The sequence below is a fragment of the Pongo pygmaeus genome, chromosome 10, assembly GCF_028885625.2.
Source record: "Pongo pygmaeus isolate AG05252 chromosome 10, NHGRI_mPonPyg2-v2.0_pri, whole genome shotgun sequence".
NCBI lineage: Eukaryota > Metazoa > Chordata > Mammalia > Primates > Hominidae > Pongo > Pongo pygmaeus.
In genome coordinates this window covers 110,360,443-110,381,464 of record NC_072383.2, presented here as the reverse complement: position 1 = coordinate 110,381,464, position 21,022 = coordinate 110,360,443, and the positions used below count along the sequence as shown (strand labels likewise).

The window sequence follows — 21,022 nt, the reverse complement described above, 5'->3', positions numbered from 1 at the left end:
TGGATTCAAGTGATCCTCCTGCCTCAGCCTCCCAAGTAGCTGGGATTACAGGCATGTGCCACCATGCCCAGCTAACTTTTGTATTTTTAGTAGAGATGGGGTATCACCATGTTGGTGAGGCTGGTCTTAAACTCCTAACCTGAAGTGATCCGCCCGCCTCAGCCTCCCAAAGTGCTGAGATTACAGGCATTAGCCACCGCACCTGGCCTTATTTTTTATTTTTTATAGAGATGAGGTTTTGCCATATTGCCCAGGCTAATTTCAAATTCCTGGGCTCAAGCAATCTGCCTGCCTCGGCCTCTCAGAGTGCTGGGAGTGAGTCACCACACCTGGCCACAGTCTTTTTTTTAAAATTTAAGTGTATATAGTGAGCAATTTCTCCATGTTAAGGAATAGATTTCCACAGCATCATTTAAAGTCTCACTGTATGACATCTTGTGTTTTATTTGGCCAACAGTCATTGTTAGCCTTATAGGTTGTTCAGAATGTTGCTATTTGAATGAGCACTGTTATGAACCTCCTTGTAGCAAATCTTTTGTAGAGTCCTAATTACTCCAACCAAGTCCTCAGTGGAGGTGCCATGTTCATGCTATGCACTTTCTGGAGACTTCTGTCTGACTCATTCAGTCCAATTATTCTGCCAGAACGCTGAATTTAATTCCACGTGGGGCTGAAGCACCATAACTGAGTCCACAGACAGGAGCGTTTTACTTAGAAAGAAAAAATAACTGGTCAGTCTTAACTCAAGAGGGTGTAATCACAGGTTTTCTCAGTAATCAAAAATTCAGACTGCCTCTATTCTTTCAGTAGCAGTTCTTGTGAGACACTGGTTTTGGTCTCAGGGTTTGCGTCGATTTCTGAAATCGATAATCACCAATTTGAATTCCTGTCCTGGAAGCAGCTGTCTTTTATCCTAGGTTTCTAAACTTTCGGGGTGGTGGGGTCATGGCAGAATAAAGTTTTCTGGAAGTGCTGTGGAGGAGGGTGGTACAGGCCAGATGATGGAAACCTAGGGACAAAAACAGGCAACATGGGATCTCCCTGGTGTCTGATTTTTATTTATTTATTTATTTTTAAAGAGACAGGGTCTCACTCTGTCACCCAGGCTGGAGTGCAGTGGTGTGATGACTGCTCACTGCAGCCCTAAACTCCTGGGTTCAAACGATCCTTCTAACTCAGCCTTCTGAGTAGCTGGGACTAGAGACACATGCCACCATGCCTGGCACTTAAAACTTTTTCTTTTTGGCCAGGCACAGTGGCTCACGCCTGTAATCCCAGCACATTGGGAGGCCGAGGTGGGCGGATCATGAGGTCAGGAGTTTGAGACCATCCTGGCTAACACGGTGAGATCGAAACCATCCTGGCTAACACGGTGAGATCGAAACCATCCTGGCTAACACAGTGAAACCCCGTCTCTACTAAAAATACAAAAAATTAGCCAGGCATGGTGGCGGGTGCCTGTAGTCCCAGCTACTTGGGAGGCTGAGGCAAGAGAATGGTGTGAACCTGGTAGGCCGAGGTTGCAGTGAGCCAAGATCGCACCACTGCACTCCAGCCTGGGCAACAGAGTGAGATTCCGTCTCAAAAAAAAAAAAAACAAACAACTTTTTTTTTTGCCGGGCACAGTGGCTCACGCCTGTAATCCCAGCACTTTGGGAGGCCGAGGCGGGCAGATCACAAGGTCAAGAGATCGAGACCATCCTGGCCAACATGGTGAAACCTCGTCTCTACTAAAAATACAAAAATTAGCTGGGCGTGGTGGCGGGCGCCTGTATTCCCAGCTACTTGGGAGGCTAAGGCAGGAGAATTGCTTGAACCCGGGAGGTGGAGGGTGCAGTGAGCCGAGATCACACCACTGCACTCCAGCCTGGTGACAGAGCAAGACTCCATCTCAAAAAAAAAAAAAATTTTTTTTTTTTGTAGAGACTGAGTCTCTCTTTCTCACCTAGGCTGGTCTCAAATGCTTGGCTTCAAGCAACCCTCCTACCTAGACCTCCCAAAGTACTGGGATTATAGCCATGAGCCACTGCACCCAGACTGATTTTTAATAATGTGCTAGCAGCATGACCTTTACACCTTGGAACCTTGCCCTCTGCTGCTACAGAGCCTGGCCTTTCCCTTCAGGTCACCTCAATAGAGTGGGGTCCATTCTGCTCTGAATCCAAACTGCAGCAAAGTAGCAGATGCGAAGCAAAGACAGGAACGCAACTTCTTGGCAAAGACATCACCTTGCTTCACCTGCTAGGACTGCACTCAGAAAACAGGTAGGAATTGAAGTCCGACAGCAAAGCAGAAGGTGGTGGTTCTGAGTCAGTGCTGGGCGCGGGGGGAAGCACTCATGTGGGCCTTCATGAGTGCCAGGGCCCTCTCTGAGAACCCGATCAGCCTCATGCAGTGATGGATCCTGCCGGGGCCCAGTCTGCCCTGGGCGATCTCAAAGCCTCGGCCAGGGCCCAGGACCATGTTCTCTTTGGGCACACGCAAGTGCTCAAATCGGACTTCACCATGGCCACCTGAAAGACCCAAACGATCACCATGAGCAATTGCCATAGTCATTTCCCCTGGATGTGTTTATTCCTCACCTCAGTCTGGGTTATCTGCTGGCAATGTCCCTGCCTTTTATTTAGCCGTCTTACTGGGACATGGTTAAAGGAAAAAGGATGGCAGAAAAGAGCCTGTTAAACACAGAAAATGAATCACTGATTTATAATGGCAAATGACTATTCTGTGATTCCTTTTATAAAAACATAATAATGCCACCTTAAGCTGAAGCTCCTAGTGGTTTGTGACAATGTAGTGATCCTATGAAAACACTGAAAGTAAAAATGTGAACACCATTAGCAGAGAACCAAACTTGGAGCGGACCAAACCAGGGCTGTGGCCTAGAGGTCAGCTGTTCACACTGGGGTCTGGAAGACTAGGTTTGGGGTCCACTTCCTGCCTCTGCCCTGCAAGGCTTCTTGTGTCACAGACTCCTGAATACCTTCTAAGTTTAGAAGAGGGAAAAAATGCATAAATGCCTGTCTGAAATCCGCCTGCATGGTTGATATTCATGTATGGAAATGAAATGCAGGAGCATGTGACTCCAAATGTCATCATACCCTCAGACGTGGGATGTGGCAAGTCCTGAACAAAAGCAGGGGCTCCTCAATGGTGTTTCCTGGGGACCAGACCCACATCCAGGGGTGACCCGCCTCTGGAGGTCTCACCTGGTGCATCTTCCAGTCCATACACTGTCAGAGGCTGGATTTTTATCCCTGGGGTATCCATGGGAACCAAGAGCACAGACTGCTGCCGGTGTCTTGGTGCATGTGGGTCTGTTTTTCCCATAAACACACAGAGTTGGCAACGAGGATCCAGGATGCCTGCCGGGAAAGGAGACAGACAGACCCCATCATCTGACACCAGGGCCATCAAATCTCTACACACGTGGTCCTGGCCCAAGAAAGGCACAGTGAGGAAGCAGACAGAGCTCTTTAAGGCTCCATGTAATCAGATGAGCATCTGCAGACTGCTGACCAGAAATAAGAGCAAATTGGGTTTTGTCCCAGTGAGGAATGAATCCAACATCATAAGAGCAAGTTTTTAAAAGCATCACATAGAGTAGAAAATATAATTTAGAGACAAGAGGATGAAAACTGCTACTTGATCCCTGACAGCTGGCTCGGCTCCCACAGGTGGTGCACACATAACGGCTCTGGGCCCGGGCCTTGGAATCAGGTGAACCTTTGACTCTGGGTTCTCTACTTGCCGGCTGGGGGCTCATACCCCAGGCAAGGGACCTAAGTCTAAGTGCGGTTTCCTCCTCTGCAAAATGGGGATGCTCATTCTTAATGTCCAGGGAGGTATGGGCTCTGGGAGGTAAGCTCCACGGCTACTTGTAGGGGCCCTGCAGAAGTAACACCGGACACTCCCTAAAAGTCAGGATTGTCATTAGCCCTTAGGATGTAACACACCTGATCGAGAAGCCAGGAAGCCACCAAGGAAGGGGAGCTGCCCAAGGCAGAATTAACAGCAAGAAGTGGAGAGATTCCTGGGGTCACATGTGCAGGGAGGCATCCGTCTATGTGTGGGCACCGGGGGACGTCCCTGCCCTGTGAAGTGCCACCTCTGAGAACAGCTTGCTCCACGGAGTACCCTCCTATTCTCCCAGCTGCCTCTGCTGGGGGCGCTAAGTGACAGAATCTCCTTTGTGTCAACTTGAAAAAGCAGAGGCTCCTCCCAGGCATTGAGAGACACGCCTATCAGTACAGACTCCCTGATGTGCATTTGAAAAGTGCATTTTAGGCCAAATACCTGTGATCCACCATTTGTGACCGTTTATGACATAGAAGCTGTCCTCCTCTCTGATGGAAGCCTCAATGTTGGTGGCATCTGAAGAGGCAACCTGAGTGGGGAGCACATTCCAGTCAGAGCCACCGGCAGACAGCCCGTGTTCCCTGCGGGGCCGACAACAACAGGGCCAGGCAAGTGGGTGGCAGCCCAGGCGAGGTACCTGGGGCTCAGTCATAGCAAAACAGGAGCGGACTTTCCCCTCCAGCAGAGGAATCAGCCAGCGAGCCTTCTGTGCTTCGGTGCCATACCTCACCAGCAGCTCCATGTTGCCCGTGTCAGGCGCAGAGCAGTTACATACCTGAGAAGGAAAAGGAGCATGACCATGACTGTCATGTCCTCTTCTAAAAAAAACAGAGTCAAGCTCTGTCACCCAGGCTGGAGTATCGTGGCGCGATCATGGCTCACTGCAGCCTCGACTTCCTCAGCTCAAGCCATCCTCCCGTGCCTCAGCTTCCCGAGCAGCTGGGACTACAGGTATGCACCACCACACCCGACTAATTTTTTATTTTTCTGTACATACAGGGTCTCACTATGTTGCACAGGCTGGTGTCGAACTCCTGGCCTCAAGTGATCCCCCACACTTCGGCCTCCAAAGGGATTATAGGTGTGAGCCACCATGCCTGGCCTTCTCACGTCAATATTTCAAGCTTCAAATTGGATGGGCATGGTGGCTCACGCCTGTAATCCCAGCACTTTGGGAGGCCGAGGTAGGTGGATCACCTGAGGTCAGGAGTTTGAGACCAGTCTGGCCAACATGGTAAAACCCTGTATCTACTAAAAATACAAAAATTAGCCAGGTGTGGTGGCACATGCCTGTAGTCCCAGCTACTTGGGAAGCTGAGGCAGGAGAACCACTTAAACCCAGGAGGCAGGGGTTGCAGTGAGCCAAGATTGCGCCACTACACTCCAGCCTGGGTGACAGAGCGAGACTCCATCTCAAAAAAAAAAAAAAAGTTCAAGTTCATGCTGGTGCTTCTGAATCTGGTTTATCTGTTTAGGATTGAGTTCTTATGAAGATCAGGATGTTCCCACACACTGAGGAAAACTTTAAAGAAGGTACCTCGGGGGCATACAGGGACATGCCCATGAGCTCAGACAGATGTGCATATTCCACATTGGTCAGTCCTGCTCCGTATTTTTTCTCGGGATCAGCCTCTAAGGGTAGGAAAAGGTTCCAAAGTCCTTCAGCTTTGGCTTTCTCCTATCATGGGGAAAATAAGTCAGGAAACCACAGTGGAAGATTTCATTTTATTTTGAACTGTGGAAAACAATGAAAGAGATTGGAGGAAACAAGGCAGATAACCAAACATGCACATGTGCCCCAAAAAAATGATATGAGAAGCTGGGCATGGTGGCTGTGCCTGTGGTCCCAGCTACACAGGAGGCTGAGGTGGGAGGATCACATGAGCCCAGGAGGTTGAGACGGCAGTGAGCTATGATCACACCACTGCACTCCACCCTGGGTGACAAAGTAAGACCCTGTCTCAAAAAAAAAAGATGGTGGCTCATGCCTGTAATCCCAGCACTTTGGGAGGCCAAGGCGGGCGGATCACAAGCTCAGGAGTTCAAGACCAGCCTGAACAACATGGTGAAACCCCATCTCTACTAAAAATACAAAAATTAGCTGGGCATGGTGGCATGTGCCTGTAATCCCAGTTACTCGGGAGGCTGAGGCAGGAGAATCGCTTGAACCTGGGAGGCGGAAGTTGCACAGAGCAAGACTCCGTCTCAAAAAAAAAAGAGAAAAAAAGAAAAGTAGATGATGATTGCATTATGCTCCTGAAGATCTCAAGTAATTTCAAAACTAACACAATCCAAGGTTCATGTGATAAGAACAGCAGGTGTTTCTGTTTATCTGCTGAAGTAACAGCACTGGGAGACAACACAGAAACTCAGCTCACAGTGGATTTGGCCCTCTAGCTGTGATATTACGGGTTCTCTAGAGAGAGATTTATTAGCTGATACAGCACTGTTTCAAATTTACATAATTCAAATACGCATGAGATAGGCCCAACCTGCCCTGGCTTTCTAAGGCCAAGCATTCCACTGCCTGGGCTGTGCAGTCACACCTGAGCCATTTGCCTGTGACACAGACACAGCAAGAGCAAGAGATGGAAACTGAGTCATGAAGAGCTGGCTCTTTCTGAGACGATGGAAGCAAAGATCATTCAACTCGGCGCTCCTGTATCTTCACGGCCTGGGATGGTTTAGGTGAGCCCGGTGGGGTCGGGGAGGGTATGCCATGGTATTGGGGTCTTGCCACCTCACCATGGCTGCTTTACCTTGAGGTCTTCGATCAGTGGGGAGGGGCTCCACCTGGCTGCTGAGGCCTGGTGACTCTGCAGCTCTGGCTCTGCAGGGTACACACATTGCTCCATGAAGTGCTTCAGCCGGTGATACAGCTCTCTGACAGGTGGAGAGAGGCTCGCTGGAGAGATAACCAGACCTCCCCTTGAGGTATGAGCTGGGGAAGCTTCTGGAACGGAGCTATAACTCCTGGTGCCTGTGGGGCACCACTGGGACTGGGGCCTGGCCCACGTGTGGCAGGACCTTGTTAACGGATTTTTGAAGGGCATCTCTTTGAAAACCCGGAACCCTTCTTTGACTGCGAAATCCCACGCCAGGTTAGACACAAATTCGGTCAGCTTTCCAGTTTGTTCCGCACATGTGGAGCTTGCTTGCCCTAAGCAGAATCAAAGAAAAACAGTGATTACTCCCACACGACCCATCATAGGGATGTTAACATGTGATGACACTGTCACTTCAGCAGCTATTGCCATTTGCTGAGCACTTGCTAAGTACCAAACACTGTGCTAAGAGCCACTATAGCTCACTGAATCCCCAAAGCAATACAACTGCTTTCACCTGTACTTTGCAGGCAAGAAAACTGAGTCTTAGAGAAGGAGATGACTTGGACGAGCTGGAAGTTAGGGGGCTGGGGCCAGAGTCCAACTTAGGTCTGCCTGCTCTCTGCTCTTGATCCCTGCTTTCCTAAAAGACTACATTTAATCAGTAACACCCCAGATCACCTCTGCCATTGCCAGTGGGCTATAAGAAGTCCTGCATCCTAGACTACCCTTGCTACAAAATTGATAACAGCAATGCCACAACTGACTAAAGGAAGAGCCAATTTCTAGACACCACTGTCTCTGGATGGAATCAACACCAGCATCACTCAACTCACTATTTGGCTCTCACAGTGTCTCTTTCTTCTTGTAAAATGTGCATCAAGACTTTTTTTACAAACACATTTTTCCCCAATAAAAAAATTAAGGTGGCCAGGTGCGGTGGCTCACACCTGTAATCTCAGCACTTTGGGAGGCTGAGGTGGGCGGATCACTTGAGGTCGGGAGTTCAAGACCAGCCTGGCCAACATGGAGAAACCGCATCTCTACTAAAAATACAAAAATTAGCCAGGCATTGTGGTGTGTGCCTGTAATCTCAGCTACTCAGGAGGCTAAGGCAGGAGAATCGCTTGAACCTGGGAGGCAGAGGCTGCAGTGAGCCGAGATCGTGCCGTTGCACTCCAGCCTGGGTGACAGAGTGAGGCACTCATCTCAAAAAAAATAAATAAATAAAAATAAAAAAATTAAGGTGTGGTGTACATACACCTCCTTAATGTAGAGTCTTAACAAACCCATAGTTGGGTAACTACCATTGCCATCAAGATACAGAATACTTCGGCCAGGCGCAATGGCTCACACCTGTAATCTCAGCACTTTGGAGGCTGAGGCAGGTGGATCACTGGAGGTCAGGAGTTCGAGACCAGCCTGGGCAACACGGTGAAACCTGTCTCTACCAAAAATACAAAAATTAGCCAGGCATGGTGGCACATGCCTATAGTCCCAGCTACTTGGGAGCCTGAGGTAGGAGAATCACTTGAACCCGAGAGGTGGAGGTTGCCTGGGCAACAGAGCGAGACTCCATTTCAAAAAAAAAAAAGATACAGAATATTTCCATCATCTGGAAATTTCCCCAGTGTCCTTTTGTACTCAACTCCTGCCGCCCCGATCCCCAGCACCCACTGATCTCTGTTCCTGTAGTCTGTCTCTTCCAGGATGTCCCATAAATACATATGTCACTCAGCACGTGGCCTTTTCAGTATGGCCTCCATCACTCAGAGCCCTGCATCTGAGACACATCCAGACTGCTATGTGTACAATGTCTCCTCACAGTGAACTTTTTCACAGCCAGCTCTCCTGGATTATTTCTAGCACTTCCATGTCCCCAAGAGACTGTACCCAATAAATGGATAAATTGATAGTTCTCAAGAGACAGCCATTTTCTTTTTTAAAATGATTTCATTTTAGGCTGGGTGCACTGGCTCACGCCTGTAACCCCAGCACTTTGGGAGGCCGAGGCGGGTGGATTTCTGGAGGTCAGGAGTTTGAGACCAGCCTGGGCAACATGGTGAAACCCTGTCTCTACTAAAAGTACAAAATTTAGCCAGGTGTGGTGATGCACGCCTGTAATCTTAGCTACTGGGGAGGCTGAGGCAGGAGAATCGCTTGAACCCAGGAGGTGGAAGTTGCAGTGGGCCGAGATCATGCCATTGCACTGCAGCCTGGGTGACAAGAGCAAAATTCCGTCTCAAAAAATAAATATTTTATTTATTTTTAAATAAGAGATGGGGCCTTACTATGTTGCCCAAACTGGTCTCGAACTTCTGGCCTCAAACAATCCTCCTGTCTCAGTCTACCAAACTGCTGGGATTACAGGCATGAGCCACCATGCCCAGCTGAGACAGCCATTTTCATGCAGCTTTGGTGTTAAAGATAGTTTAAACTATTCCTTACAGAGTTAGGAACAAACTCAGAGCAAATTCTTTGCTACCCTGCAGAGAGTTAGCCCACTGGACCTCAACAGGTCTCTACTGAGGACCTTCTGGGTGCTAGGTATGAACCTAACCCAGGGAAGTCAGTCAGAAACCAGATAGCCCCTTCCCTGCAGACACACAGTAGGGGCTTATTCTTTATTCCTCAGACTGCACACAGCACATTGAAGGGAAAGATACTCCCTTATGTTCCTTATTATTCATAAGGATTTTCTTCTTCTAACAGAGTAAGAGGTGTATTCTTAATTTTCTTCTATTTAGTTGGCTCCCACTCTGAGACTGCTACTTTGTCTCTGAAAAAGTCACTTGTATAAGCTTGGATTGATTTAGACCTATTGCTTCTGGTATATTTTCCAAATGTAGTTCCAGCAGAAGAGACCACATCACTGGTGTCCACGTAAGTTGCAGTCATAAGCACTTGATAGAATTTCAGTGGCCATCTACCAGAAATCTAATTTCTGCACCCACTTATTAAGGAAGGAGAAGGACACATGGGCTGGGCAGGTACATACTGTTAATCTTCTGCTCACTGGGCTCTGGTCTCTCTCATCCCCTTCCCAATCTAATGCTGATTTGAGCTCTTTTGTAAATGACACCATACAGAGAATGTCTTGGAAACAGATACCCCTTCTCTAAGCTCCACTTTTCCTGGCCAGTACCAAATATCTCAGCTGTTCAAACAAAAATGATTTTAAAGCTAATTGTAGAAGACACATGTATAGAAGTAATATTTATATTTGTATAGTTGGTTTTTTCCCCATTCATCATACGTTTTTATATTATTCTTTCAAAAAATGGATTTTGTTGTTTTTATATGAGAAAACTAAGCCATTTCCTCAGTGTGTCTGGCTGGCTTCCCAGAGGGAGGGAAAGGAGTGCACAGTAAGATAAGAGGAATAAAGGCCTGAATAAACAGACATTTTTCTGTCTGGTGGCAAACAGGTGGGGTGTTTTAGCTCTGGGCCGAGAGAAACCAGAAGCCACGACAATGGCTCACGGGATCTTAAAAACATGTCAAAGGGCTTCCTGAGAGACAGGCTGAGGACACTTAGTGTGAAGACTCTAAAATGGGCAGTCTATTAAGTTTTTCCCAGGTCACTGGAGCAGAGCAGGGAGAGAATTTGGCAGCCGGCTAGGAAATGTCAGAGGCGACCAGGCCTATTCATCACCATAAGGACTGAGCCGCCATTCTGTTTAAGTAAATATTTCTGGTTAGTGTTTATTGGAAAACCATAAAAAAAATGGGAAATAGTGGCTTACAGCTGATACTGTATTTTCCCAAAAGAGCGAAAATATTGTTTCCAGAAATTCCTGCTTCCAGCATCCCCTGCTTATCAGACGAGGTACAGTTAAACTAGAAATTCTCTGGGTACTGGCTTTTCTCTGGACAGTTTTCCTCATGACTGTGTATCTCCAGGACCACCTAGCACAGTGCTGGCTTTTAGTAGAGGCTCATATACTTGGGAATGAATGATCAATTCCCCTACTGCAACTGCTTCTCTCAGAAGACTCTGGCAACCTGGCTGAGAACACAGGCTGCCAGCAAGCTTGGGGTGTCACTGACTGCAAAGCTAAACACTCCCTCAGCACTAGCAAACCTCATGATGAATTCCTTTCTCCTTCTTTCTCCTTGCCTTTTAAGTTTTGCTTTTGGAAAATTTCTTTTTCTTTTTTCTTTTTTTTGAGATGGAGTCTCACTCTATCACCAGGCTGGAGTGAACAGTGGCGCAATCTCGGCTCACTGCAACCTCTGACTCCCTGGTTCAAGCTATTCATCTGCCTCAGCCTCCCTAGTAGCTGGGATTACAGGCATGTAGTAGCTGGGATTACAGGCACACGGCACCAAGCCCAGCTAATTTTTGTATTTTTAGTAGAGACGGGGTTTCATCATGTTGGCCAGGATGGTCTTGATCTCCTGACCTCGTGATCCCCCCACCTCGGCCTCTCAAAGTGCTGGGATTACAGGCATGAGCCACCGCACCCGGCTTTTTTTTTTTTTTTTGAGACGGAGTCTTGCTCTGTCACCCAGGCTGGAGTGTAGTGGCACGATCTCTGCTCACTGCAACCTCTGCCTCCTGGGTTCAAGTGATTCTCCTGCCTCAGCCTCCCATGTAGCTGGGATTATAGGCGGCATCACCACACCCGGGCAATTTTTGTATTTTTAGTGGAGACGGGGTTTCACCATGTTGGCCAGGCTGGTCTCAAACTCCTGACCTCAGGTGATCCACCTACTTCGGCCTCCCAATGTGCCAGGATTACCGGCGTGAGCCATCACGACTGGCCTCCTTTTGGAAAATTTCAAAGACACACAGGAGTAGAGAGGAGAGAATAATGAGCCTACGGGTTCTACCGCTCGCCTTCCGCAATGATCGACGCCGGCCCAGTCTGGTTTCATTCCCTGCCATCCCCACTCCCACTGTCCTGGATTTTTTGGAGTAAATCCCAAATATCTCATCTAGGATTCTTTCAAAACTCTAAAGACAAGTACTTTTTAAAAAACCCACAATACTATTATCACCCTTAAAAAATCGTTAACTGTAACTTCTTCATATCATCGACTATCCACTCAGAATTCAAGTTTCACTGACTATCATCAAAATTTTTTCCAAATAATTTGTTCAAGAAAGGATCCAAATAAGGTCCCAACACTGTAACTGGCTAATGTATCTTTTAAGTCTCTCCCCCCTTTTTTTTTTCTGAGACAGTCTCACTTTGCTGCCCAGGCTAGACTGCAGTGATGCAATCACGGCTCGCTGCAACCTCTGCCTCCTGGGTTCAAGCAATTCTCCTATCTCAGCCTCCCGAGTAGCTGGGATTACAGGTGCCCGCCACCAGGCCTGGCTAATTTTTATATTTTTTAGTAGAGACGGGGTTTCCCCATGTTGGCCAGGCTGGTCTCAAACTCCTGACCTCAGGTGATCCACCCACCTTGGCCTCCCACAGTGCTGGGATTACAGGCGTAAGCCACCACGCCCAGCCTAATGTTTCTTTTAAGTCTCTCTCAATCTACAGGTTCCTTTTTCACCCTTTTCCTCCCCTTGAAATGTACGTGTTTGAAGAAACTGAGTTGTTTGCCCTGTGATGTTTTCCAGAATCTGGATTTTGTGAGTGCTGTGCCCAGGGTGCTGCTGAACATGTCCCTCTGAACCCTGTGTTTCCCATGAGTTGGCAACTAGCACTGGAGACCTGGGCAGAGTCGGTGTGACTTTTGAGGGAAGCATCAGGAGGTACATAATGTCTGGCTGTCTGTCTCTCAGTGGTGTTGGCTTTCATTGAAGCTTATTGCCCACATCCATTAATGCATTAGCAGTTGCAAATTGGTGATATGCAAATTCTATATTATTCTGTCCAGGATACTTCTCTAGAGAGAAACATTCCCTCATTGATTATTTGGATAGCCTGCAGTATCATTTGTACAGGAAAGACAGGACAAATGCTTGATTCCCCACCCCCCCACCCCATTTTCCAATTTTCAGAATAATAAGTTGCTTTCCTGGCATCCTCTGAGGTCATCAATGAGACTCTGTCTCTTTGTTTTTGTATCACTACTCATGGACTTACTTATTTATTTAATTTTTATTTTTTGGGGGGGACAGTGTCTTGCTCAGTCACCCAGGCTGCAGTGCACGGGCGCAATCTCAGCTCACTGCAACCTCTGCCCCCTGGGTTCAAGTGATTCTCTCTCCTGCCTCAGTCCCCTGAGTAGCTGGGATTTTAGGCACCCGCCATCACACCTGGCTAATTTTTGTATTTTTAGTAGAGATGGGGTTTCACCATGTTGGCCAGGCTGGTCTCGAATCCCTGACCTCAAGTGATCTGCTCACCTTGGCCTCCCAAAATGCTGGGATTACAGGCCTGAGCCACCATGCCCGGCTACTACTCATGGATTTAAACATACCTGATGCGTTTCATCCATTTCAGCTATCATCCTTGGTGATGCCCAAAGTTTCCTATTGTTAGCAAGTGGGAGCCCGTTCAGGTTGGCTCCCAAGTCTTTTTTTTTTTTTGAGACAGAGTCTCATTCTTGTCGCCCAGGCTGGAGTGTAGTGGCACGATCTCGGCTCACTGCAACCTCCCCGTCCCAGGTTCAAGTGAGTCTCCTGCCTCAGTCTCCCAAGTAGCTGGGATTACAGGCACCCGCCACCACGCCCGGCTAATTTTTGTATTTTTAGTAGAGACACAGTTTCACCATGTTGGGTAGGCTGGATAGCCAAGATGAACCTGGAACATTTCATCATACCAGCAAGCAAGGAAGTTGTCAAAGACCACAACGGTTTTACCTAAAGACTTGGGGGATGGCCGGGCTCAGTGGCTCATGCCTGTAATCCCAGCACTTTGGGAGGCCGAGGTGGATGGATCATCTGAGGTCAGGAGTTCGAGACCAGCCTGGCCAACATGGCAAAACCCCGTCTCTACTAAAAACAAAAAAAAATGACCCGGGTATAGTGGCATGTGTCTATAATCCCAGCTTCTTGGGAGGCTGAGGCATGAGAATTGCTTGAGCTGGTGAGGTGGAGGTTGCAGTGAGCCAAGATCGCACCACTGCACTCTAGCCTGGGCGACGGAGTGAGAAACTGTCTCAACACACATACACATACACACATACACATACACACACACACACACAAAACAAGAAATTTGCCTCATATAGTTGTTAAATATGCAAATGGCCACACACATATTTCACAGAAATTCTTAAGCTTACAAAATTTTAAAATCAAAGTTCCGAAAAATACACGTAGGATGATCACATTTGTGTAAAAGTAGGAGGAGAGAGAGAAGATAGATAAACAGAAAAACTGGAGGGCCCAGGAAACTCTTAACAGTAACATTTATCTTTGAGGAATGGTGTTGAAAAGGGTGAGATACAATTTTACATAATTCTATATGACCAAATTTTGATCATGTGCATGAATGCTTTAACTGGAAAAATTTCTTTGTGCATTACTTTAATAATTAAAAAACAAGTTTAAATATTGTAAAGACCCTGGGCATGGTGGCTCACATCTGTAATCCCAGCACTTTGGGAGGCCAAGGCAGACGGATCACTTGAGGCCCGGAGTTCGAGACCAGCTTGGCTAACATGGTGAAACTTCATCTCTACTAAAAATACAAAAAAAAATTAGCCAGGCATGGTGGCGTAGGCCTGTAGTCCCAGCTACTCTGGAGGCTGAGGCAGGAGAATCGCTTGAACCCAGAAGGTAGATATTACAGTGAGCCAGGATCGCACCACTGGACTCCAGCCAGGGTGACAAAGCAAGACCTGTCTCAACAACAAATAATAAATAAATATTGTAAAGAAAATATTTATGGACAAATGGTTAGATTAACTGAATCTCAGAGAATCCTGGCCAAACCGGTCTCTCCAAAGCCTCTGTGGCCCTGAGAGGGTTTCCAAGTGGAGGCACGGTCCTCACTGTGACTCACCCCCCAGCAGCTCTTCAGGGCAGCCATCCCATTACCTGTGAGTGATTGCTTGTAGACTCCCTGTAGGACTGCAGCCACACGGAAAAAGGAAAAAGCCATATAGAAGTTCCAGTTCTCAGTGGGAGGGAGCCCCATTTGGAGGCAGTACATCCTGAAATACTCCTCTGCAGCAGGGATTCCCAGCTGTGTCAAGTCACAGTCATTAAAACCTGTGAGAAAGACAGGGCCATTCATGGGGATAGTCACTGACGTGACACGCCCCTGTGGCTGGCAAATATTTAAATTCTGAAAATCGCCATGTCCCTTGCAAATTAGTTTCACGACCAATTCCAGGGGTTAGCTTATTCCTGCATTGGCTCTTGCTCCCTTAGATGGCTGGGGATCCAGGCATGAAGTCATTATTCACAAATTGGCTCTTACAGGTTTCAGACTTGATTGGCAGTAAAGGAAGGAATGGGAGCTTCCAATTCCATCTGGCCACAGTTAAGGGTGGATGCATATTATCTTCAACCAGTCATTTGATCAAAAATGATGTGGAAAGAGCGATCTCAGGCTGAGCACAGTGGCTGACGCCTGTAATCTCAGCACTTTGGGAGGCCGAGTTAGGTGGATCACCTGAGGTCAGGAGTTCAAGACCGGCCTGAACAAACTGGTGAAACCCTGTCTCTACTAAAAATACAAAAATTAGCCAGGCATGGTGGTGTGCGCCTATAATCCCAGCTACCTGAGAGGGAGGCTGAGACAGGACAATTGCATGAATCCAAGAGGCAGAGGTTGCGGTGAGCTGAGATTATACCACCACACTCCAGCCTGGGTGACAGGGTGAGACTCCATCTCAAAAAAATTAAAAAATAAACAACTGGCTGGGCGCAGTGGCTCATGCCTCTAATCCCAGCACTTTAGGAGGCTGAGGAGGGCAGATCACTTGAGGTCAGGAGGTCGACACAAGCCTGGCCAACATGGTGAAGTCCCTGTCTCTACTAAAAATACAAAAATTAGCTAGGCGTTGTGGCACACGCCTGTAATCCCAGCTACTCAGGAGGCTGAGGCCGGAGAATCGCTTGAACCTGGGAGGCAGAGGTTGCAGTGAGCCGAGACTGTGCCACTGTGGTCCAGCCTGGGCGATAGAGCGGGACTCCATCTCAAAAATAAATAAACGAGTGACAGAGTGAGACTCCATCTCAAAAATAAACAAACAAATAAACAAATAAATAAATATAAAAATAAACAAAAAGATCTCACCAAATTATGAAAATGATAATTATAGTAAATAAAACAATTTCACAGGCCAGGCGCAGTGGCTCACACCTGTAATCCTAGCACTTTGGGAGGCCAAGGAGGGTGGATCATGAGGTCAGGAGATAGAGACCATCCTGGCTAACACGGTGAAAACCCATGTCTACTACAAAAACAAAAAGTTAGCCAGGCATGGTGGCGGGTGCCTGTAGTCCCAGCTACTTGGGAGGCTGAGGCAGGAGAATGGTGTGAACCCAGGAGGTGGAGCTTGCAGTGAGCCGAGATGGCACCACTGCACTCCAGCCTGGGCAACAGAGCGAGACTCTGTCTCAAAAAAAAAAAAAAAAAATTCACTTATTTCCTCCATTTGTGACATTTTCATGATTTAGAAGCATGTAGTATATTCCATTCCTAGAAATTAATCTTAGGAGTATACCTTATATATAGGCAAATATATTACTACAAAGATATTCACTGCCTTTTTTTCATGGAGGTAGGGGAACTAATATTAAAAAATTGGAAACAAATTAAATATCTAAATAGGAATTAACCCAAATGTCTTCCCTTAATTCTTTTTTTTTTTTTTTTTTGAGACAGAGTCTCCCTTTGTCACCCAGGCTGGAGTGCAGTGGCACCATCTCAGCTCACTGCAAGCTCCACCTCCCAGGTTCACGCCATTCTCCTGCCTCAGCCTCCCGAGTAGCTGGGACTACAGGTGCCCACCACCACGCCCAGCTAATTTTTTTGTATTTTTAGTAGAGATGGGGTTTCACTGTGTTAGCCAGGATGATCCCGATCTCCTGACCTCATGATCCGCCCGTCTTGGCCTCCCAAAGTGCTGGGATTACAGGCGTGAGCCACTGCACCTGGCCATCTTCCCTTAATTCTACACAATAAAATTATATGCTCTCATTAAAAATTATGCTGTAGAAGAAATACTTAATGTCATGAAAACATGTCTACAGTATACAACGAAGTGAAAAAAAGCATGTCATTAGATCAGGTTACATTTTTGTTTTGTTTTAGGAAATGTACATATACACACAGAAGAAAAGATGACACGGATAGATAATGAAATGTTAGCAAATGGTTATCTCTAGGACTACTAATGATTTTAACTGTTTTGTTGTTGTTGCTATCTGTGGGCTCTAGTATTTTTACAATAAATGTGGTTTGTTTTTGTTATTTTTTGAGATGGAGTCTCACCCTGTTGCCCATGCTGGAGTGCAATGGCGTGATCTCGGCTGACTGCAACTTCCACCTCCCAGGTTCAAACGATTCTCCTGCCTCAGCCTCCCGAGTAGCTGGGGTTACAGGTGCGCGCCACCGCGTCCAGCTAATTTTGTATTTTTAGTAGAGACGGGGTTTCACCATGTTGGCCAGGCTGGTCTGGAACTCCTGTGATCCGCCCGCCTTGGCCTCCCAAAGTGCTGGGATTACAGGCATGAGCCACCGCGCCCAGCCACAATGAATGTGTTTTTAATTTAAAACCCTAAATAGAAGTTAGCTGTGTAAAAGCATAAGAGGTGCCTATACAGGCATACTTTCAATTAACACACATCCTATATCCACTTTCCCGTAAATGTGACAGGACTGCATTCCAGTTATGTTTCCCACCAGAACCACCAGGACCTCACTTTCACTTCCCCTGCCCAACCACGGACTACTTCAGCTGAGTGTGCTCCCAAATGCTTTGAGAACTGGCTTGCTCCCCCACTATCCTCCAGCAGCAGTTCCTACCTCTCAGCACGGGAAAACTGGACGGCAGGTAATGAGCCAGGCAGCTGCAGGCCACATCGGCAAGGGGGTCGCCCAAGGTAGAAAGTTCCCAGTCAAGGACAGCAAGCACCTCTGGCTTTTCTGGATGAAACACCAGGTTGTCGAGCCTGAAAAGTCCCAGGAGGAATAGAGACAGCACTAAGAAAACTGCTGGCTAGGGTGGATTCTGCGTGGTCTATTTGCCCTTCAGGCTGGCTCCCCACCCTCCCATCCCCTCTGTGCCCGGGCACCTGAGCTCCCTGGGCTGTGTGCTCCAAGGACTCCCTTGCCCTCTGGCTTCCGGCTGGACTCAGCCAATCAAAAGCAGGAGATGGGAAGGGGCCTGGTTATTTATTTCCCCGGCTCCTTCTCTGCAGCCCTCCCCAGAGAGCTAGCCTCTCTGGGTTCAGGGAATTACTCCCTCCCTGTGATGGTTTTGAAACAGATCTGTAAATCCTTTGACACTTCTCCCACAAAAGGTAGAGTCTAATGCTTGGCCCAGTGAAGCATCTTGCTTCTAACAGATATAAGACACGTGGAAGTGATGCTGAGGGATTCCTGAGGCTAGACTAGGTCAGAAAACGTGATACAGCTTCTGCCCAGCCCTCTGTCTCTTGAAACACACTATTTTGGAGCCCTGAGCCCCCAGGTAAGAAGTCCAGGGCTGAGTGCAATGGCTCATGCCTGTAATCCCCACGTTTTGGGAGGACTGCTTAAGCTCAGGAGTTCAAGACCAGCCCGGGCAACATAGCAAGACCCTATTTCTACAAAAAAAATTTAAAAATTAGCTGAGCATGGTAGTGCACGCCTGTAGTCCCAGCTACTCAGGAGGCTTAGGCGGGAGTACCACTGAGCCCAGGAGTTGGTGGCTGCAGTCAGTTATGTTCCAGCCTATGAATAGCCACTGCACTCCAGCCTGGGTGACAGCGCAAGATCCTGTCTCAAACAACAACAACAACAAAATCCAGTTACCCAGAAGCTGCCATGCTGGAGAGACCATGTGGGAACCACAAAGAGACAGAAAGAGAGGCCCAAGGAGCCCGGTTGTTCATATCTTCCCTGCCCACGGCCAGCATGCTAGCAAGTCTTCAGAAGATTCAGCCCCGCCCGACAGCCGCCCTACTTTGAAATAACTGTCCTGTCCCCAGACTGCAAACATTCATGAGCAAAATGACTGCTGTCGTTGTTGACAGCCACTCAGTTCTGACAAAGTTTGTTGTAGAGTAGCAATAACCACAGCACATGCTTGCCCTGTCAGACTGACCCCTCACTGTTACTGGCCCCGGGACTCCACGCTGTTCTTCAGTGGTTCCTCTAAACCATGCTATAACCCTATATTGAACTCTCCCCAAATAGCCTCTTTTATGCTTTCTGTTTCCTGCCAGGGCTGTCTGTAATGCATGCTTTATTTAAAAGAAAAAGTAAACATCAAGCATGCAGAAAAATACAAAGAATGACATAATGACAGGACTCATGTGTCCATCTTCCAGATTTAACAGATATTATACCTGCTTTTTTGTTATATTTCCTTCAGATTTTTAAAAAATGACAGATTTACTGCTATCCTGAAGTTGGTATCTATCAGTCTCAGACATTTCTATATTTCTCTTATCTATACCTGTACCTATATACCACATATAGTGTTCTTTCAATTATTTTTAAATTTTCATAAATGATATATTACCCTTTTGAAATCTTTTTCTACTTAGATTATCTTTTTTGAGACTTATGACCTATGTACAGCAAATTGGTTTATTTTACCCACTAAATAGAATTCCAACATATGGCCGAACTACACTTTATTTATCATGTATTATAATTACAAGCATGACCAAAACAAACATCTTCGCCTGAGTCTCTTGGTACAAAGCTGCAGCAGATGCTTCTTTACAAGAAACGATGGGTTGTAGCATATTCCCATCTTCCATGTTACTGCCCATTAGTTTTCTTTTTTTGTTGGTTTTTGAGACGGAGTCTCACTCTGTCACCCAGGCTGGAGTGCAGTGGCGCGGTCTTGGCTCACTGCAACCTCCACCTCCCAGGTTCAAGTGATTCTCCTGCCTCAGCCTCCTGAGTAGCTGGGATTACAGGGGCACCACCACACTCAGGTAATTTTTATATTTTTAGTAGACATGGGATTTTGGCATCTTGGCCAGGCTGGTCTCAAACTCCTGACCTCAAGTGATCTGCCCACTTTGGCCTTGGGAGGCTGGGATTACAGGCATGAGTCACCGTTCCTGGCCACTGCCTGCTACTTTTCAAAGTAGCTGCAGCAGTTTATGCTCCCACCACCGCTGATTCACTCCACTAGCAAGAAATGTTCTTCCATCCATCAAAAGACAGAACTATCTCTGACTGTGTTGATCAATAAGCAGCAGCACGCTCTCTAAAATCAGAGGATGCCTTTCCTGGAAGCAACATCCTAAATGATTATCATACTTCACTATAGCTAGGGGAGGGGGTGCTCAGACCGCACTGGACATCTCCTGCCTGCTGTATACTTGATCACATTCGGGGATCATTGAGGTGCCAAGAGAAGCAAAGACAAGGTCCACAGAGCAGCTGTTGTGGGCTGGTGACACAAAGGCCACCTGAGGTCTTCCCCGCCAAAGGAAATACATGGCAATGGCTGGCAAGGAAAGTGTTGTCAGGCAAGTGCTCTAGAGTCCCAAGTGGAGAAAGAAGATGGAGGAGGGGGTCAAATACAGCCCAACTGCACACCGAGTTCAAGGCAGTGTGGGGGAAGCACTTGGCCCCATCAGTCTCTGACGCAGAGGCAGGTTCCTCAAGCTCCCGTGATGACCACATGACAAAGAAATCTCAGCTGTCCACTCTCAGACCCAGGGGGATCCCCAAAGGTGGCTGGCTAACGGAAGAAGCCGGGAGCGAGGGACACCGGTCAAGCCAAAGAAGAGAGGCCAATCAAATTTGGAAGGCAAAGAAATGTCTTTAAGGCTGGGCATGCTGGCTTACGCCTGTAATCCCAGCACTTTGGGAGGCCAAGGTGGGAAGATCACTTGAGGGCAGGAGTTCGAGACCAGCCTGATCAACATGATGAAACCCCATCTCACATTTTTGTATTACTAAAAATGTATTGTATTTTTGGATTACTAAAAATACAAAAGTTAGCCACACATGGTGGTGTACACCTGTAATCCCAGCTGCTTGGGAGGCTGCGGCAGGAGAATCGCTTGAACCCGGGAGGTGGGGTACACGGTGAGCTGAGATCACGCCACTGCACTCCAGCCTGGGCGACTGAGTGAGACTCTGTCTAAAAAAAAAAAAAGAAATGGAAATGTCTTTAAAATTAGCCTTCACTGTCTAGCCTTGTTTAATAAAAGGCCTGGGTCTCCAGATGGGCAAGAAGACAAGTCAAATAAGGCATGCTTGCATCAAAAGCACATCTCCAGGTGCTGCGAAGCAGAAAACACT

At 47.4% G+C, this 21,022-nt stretch overlaps 1 protein-coding gene across 1 annotated transcript in view; it reads right to left on the bottom strand.

Annotated features, from left to right (window-relative positions):
• The window catches only part of ACAD10 (acyl-CoA dehydrogenase family member 10), a 71,828-nt gene that overhangs the window by 5,439 nt on the left and 45,367 nt on the right, over window positions 1-21,022 (bottom strand). The window contains 8 exon segments of the mRNA XM_054442153.2: window positions 2,335-2,513; window positions 3,210-3,365; window positions 4,297-4,387; window positions 4,496-4,633; window positions 5,396-5,536; window positions 6,618-7,018; window positions 14,632-14,805; window positions 17,573-17,718. Coding sequence (XP_054298128.1) covers window positions 2,335-2,513; window positions 3,210-3,365; window positions 4,297-4,387; window positions 4,496-4,633; window positions 5,396-5,536; window positions 6,618-7,018; window positions 14,632-14,805; window positions 17,573-17,718 — 1,426 coding nt within the window.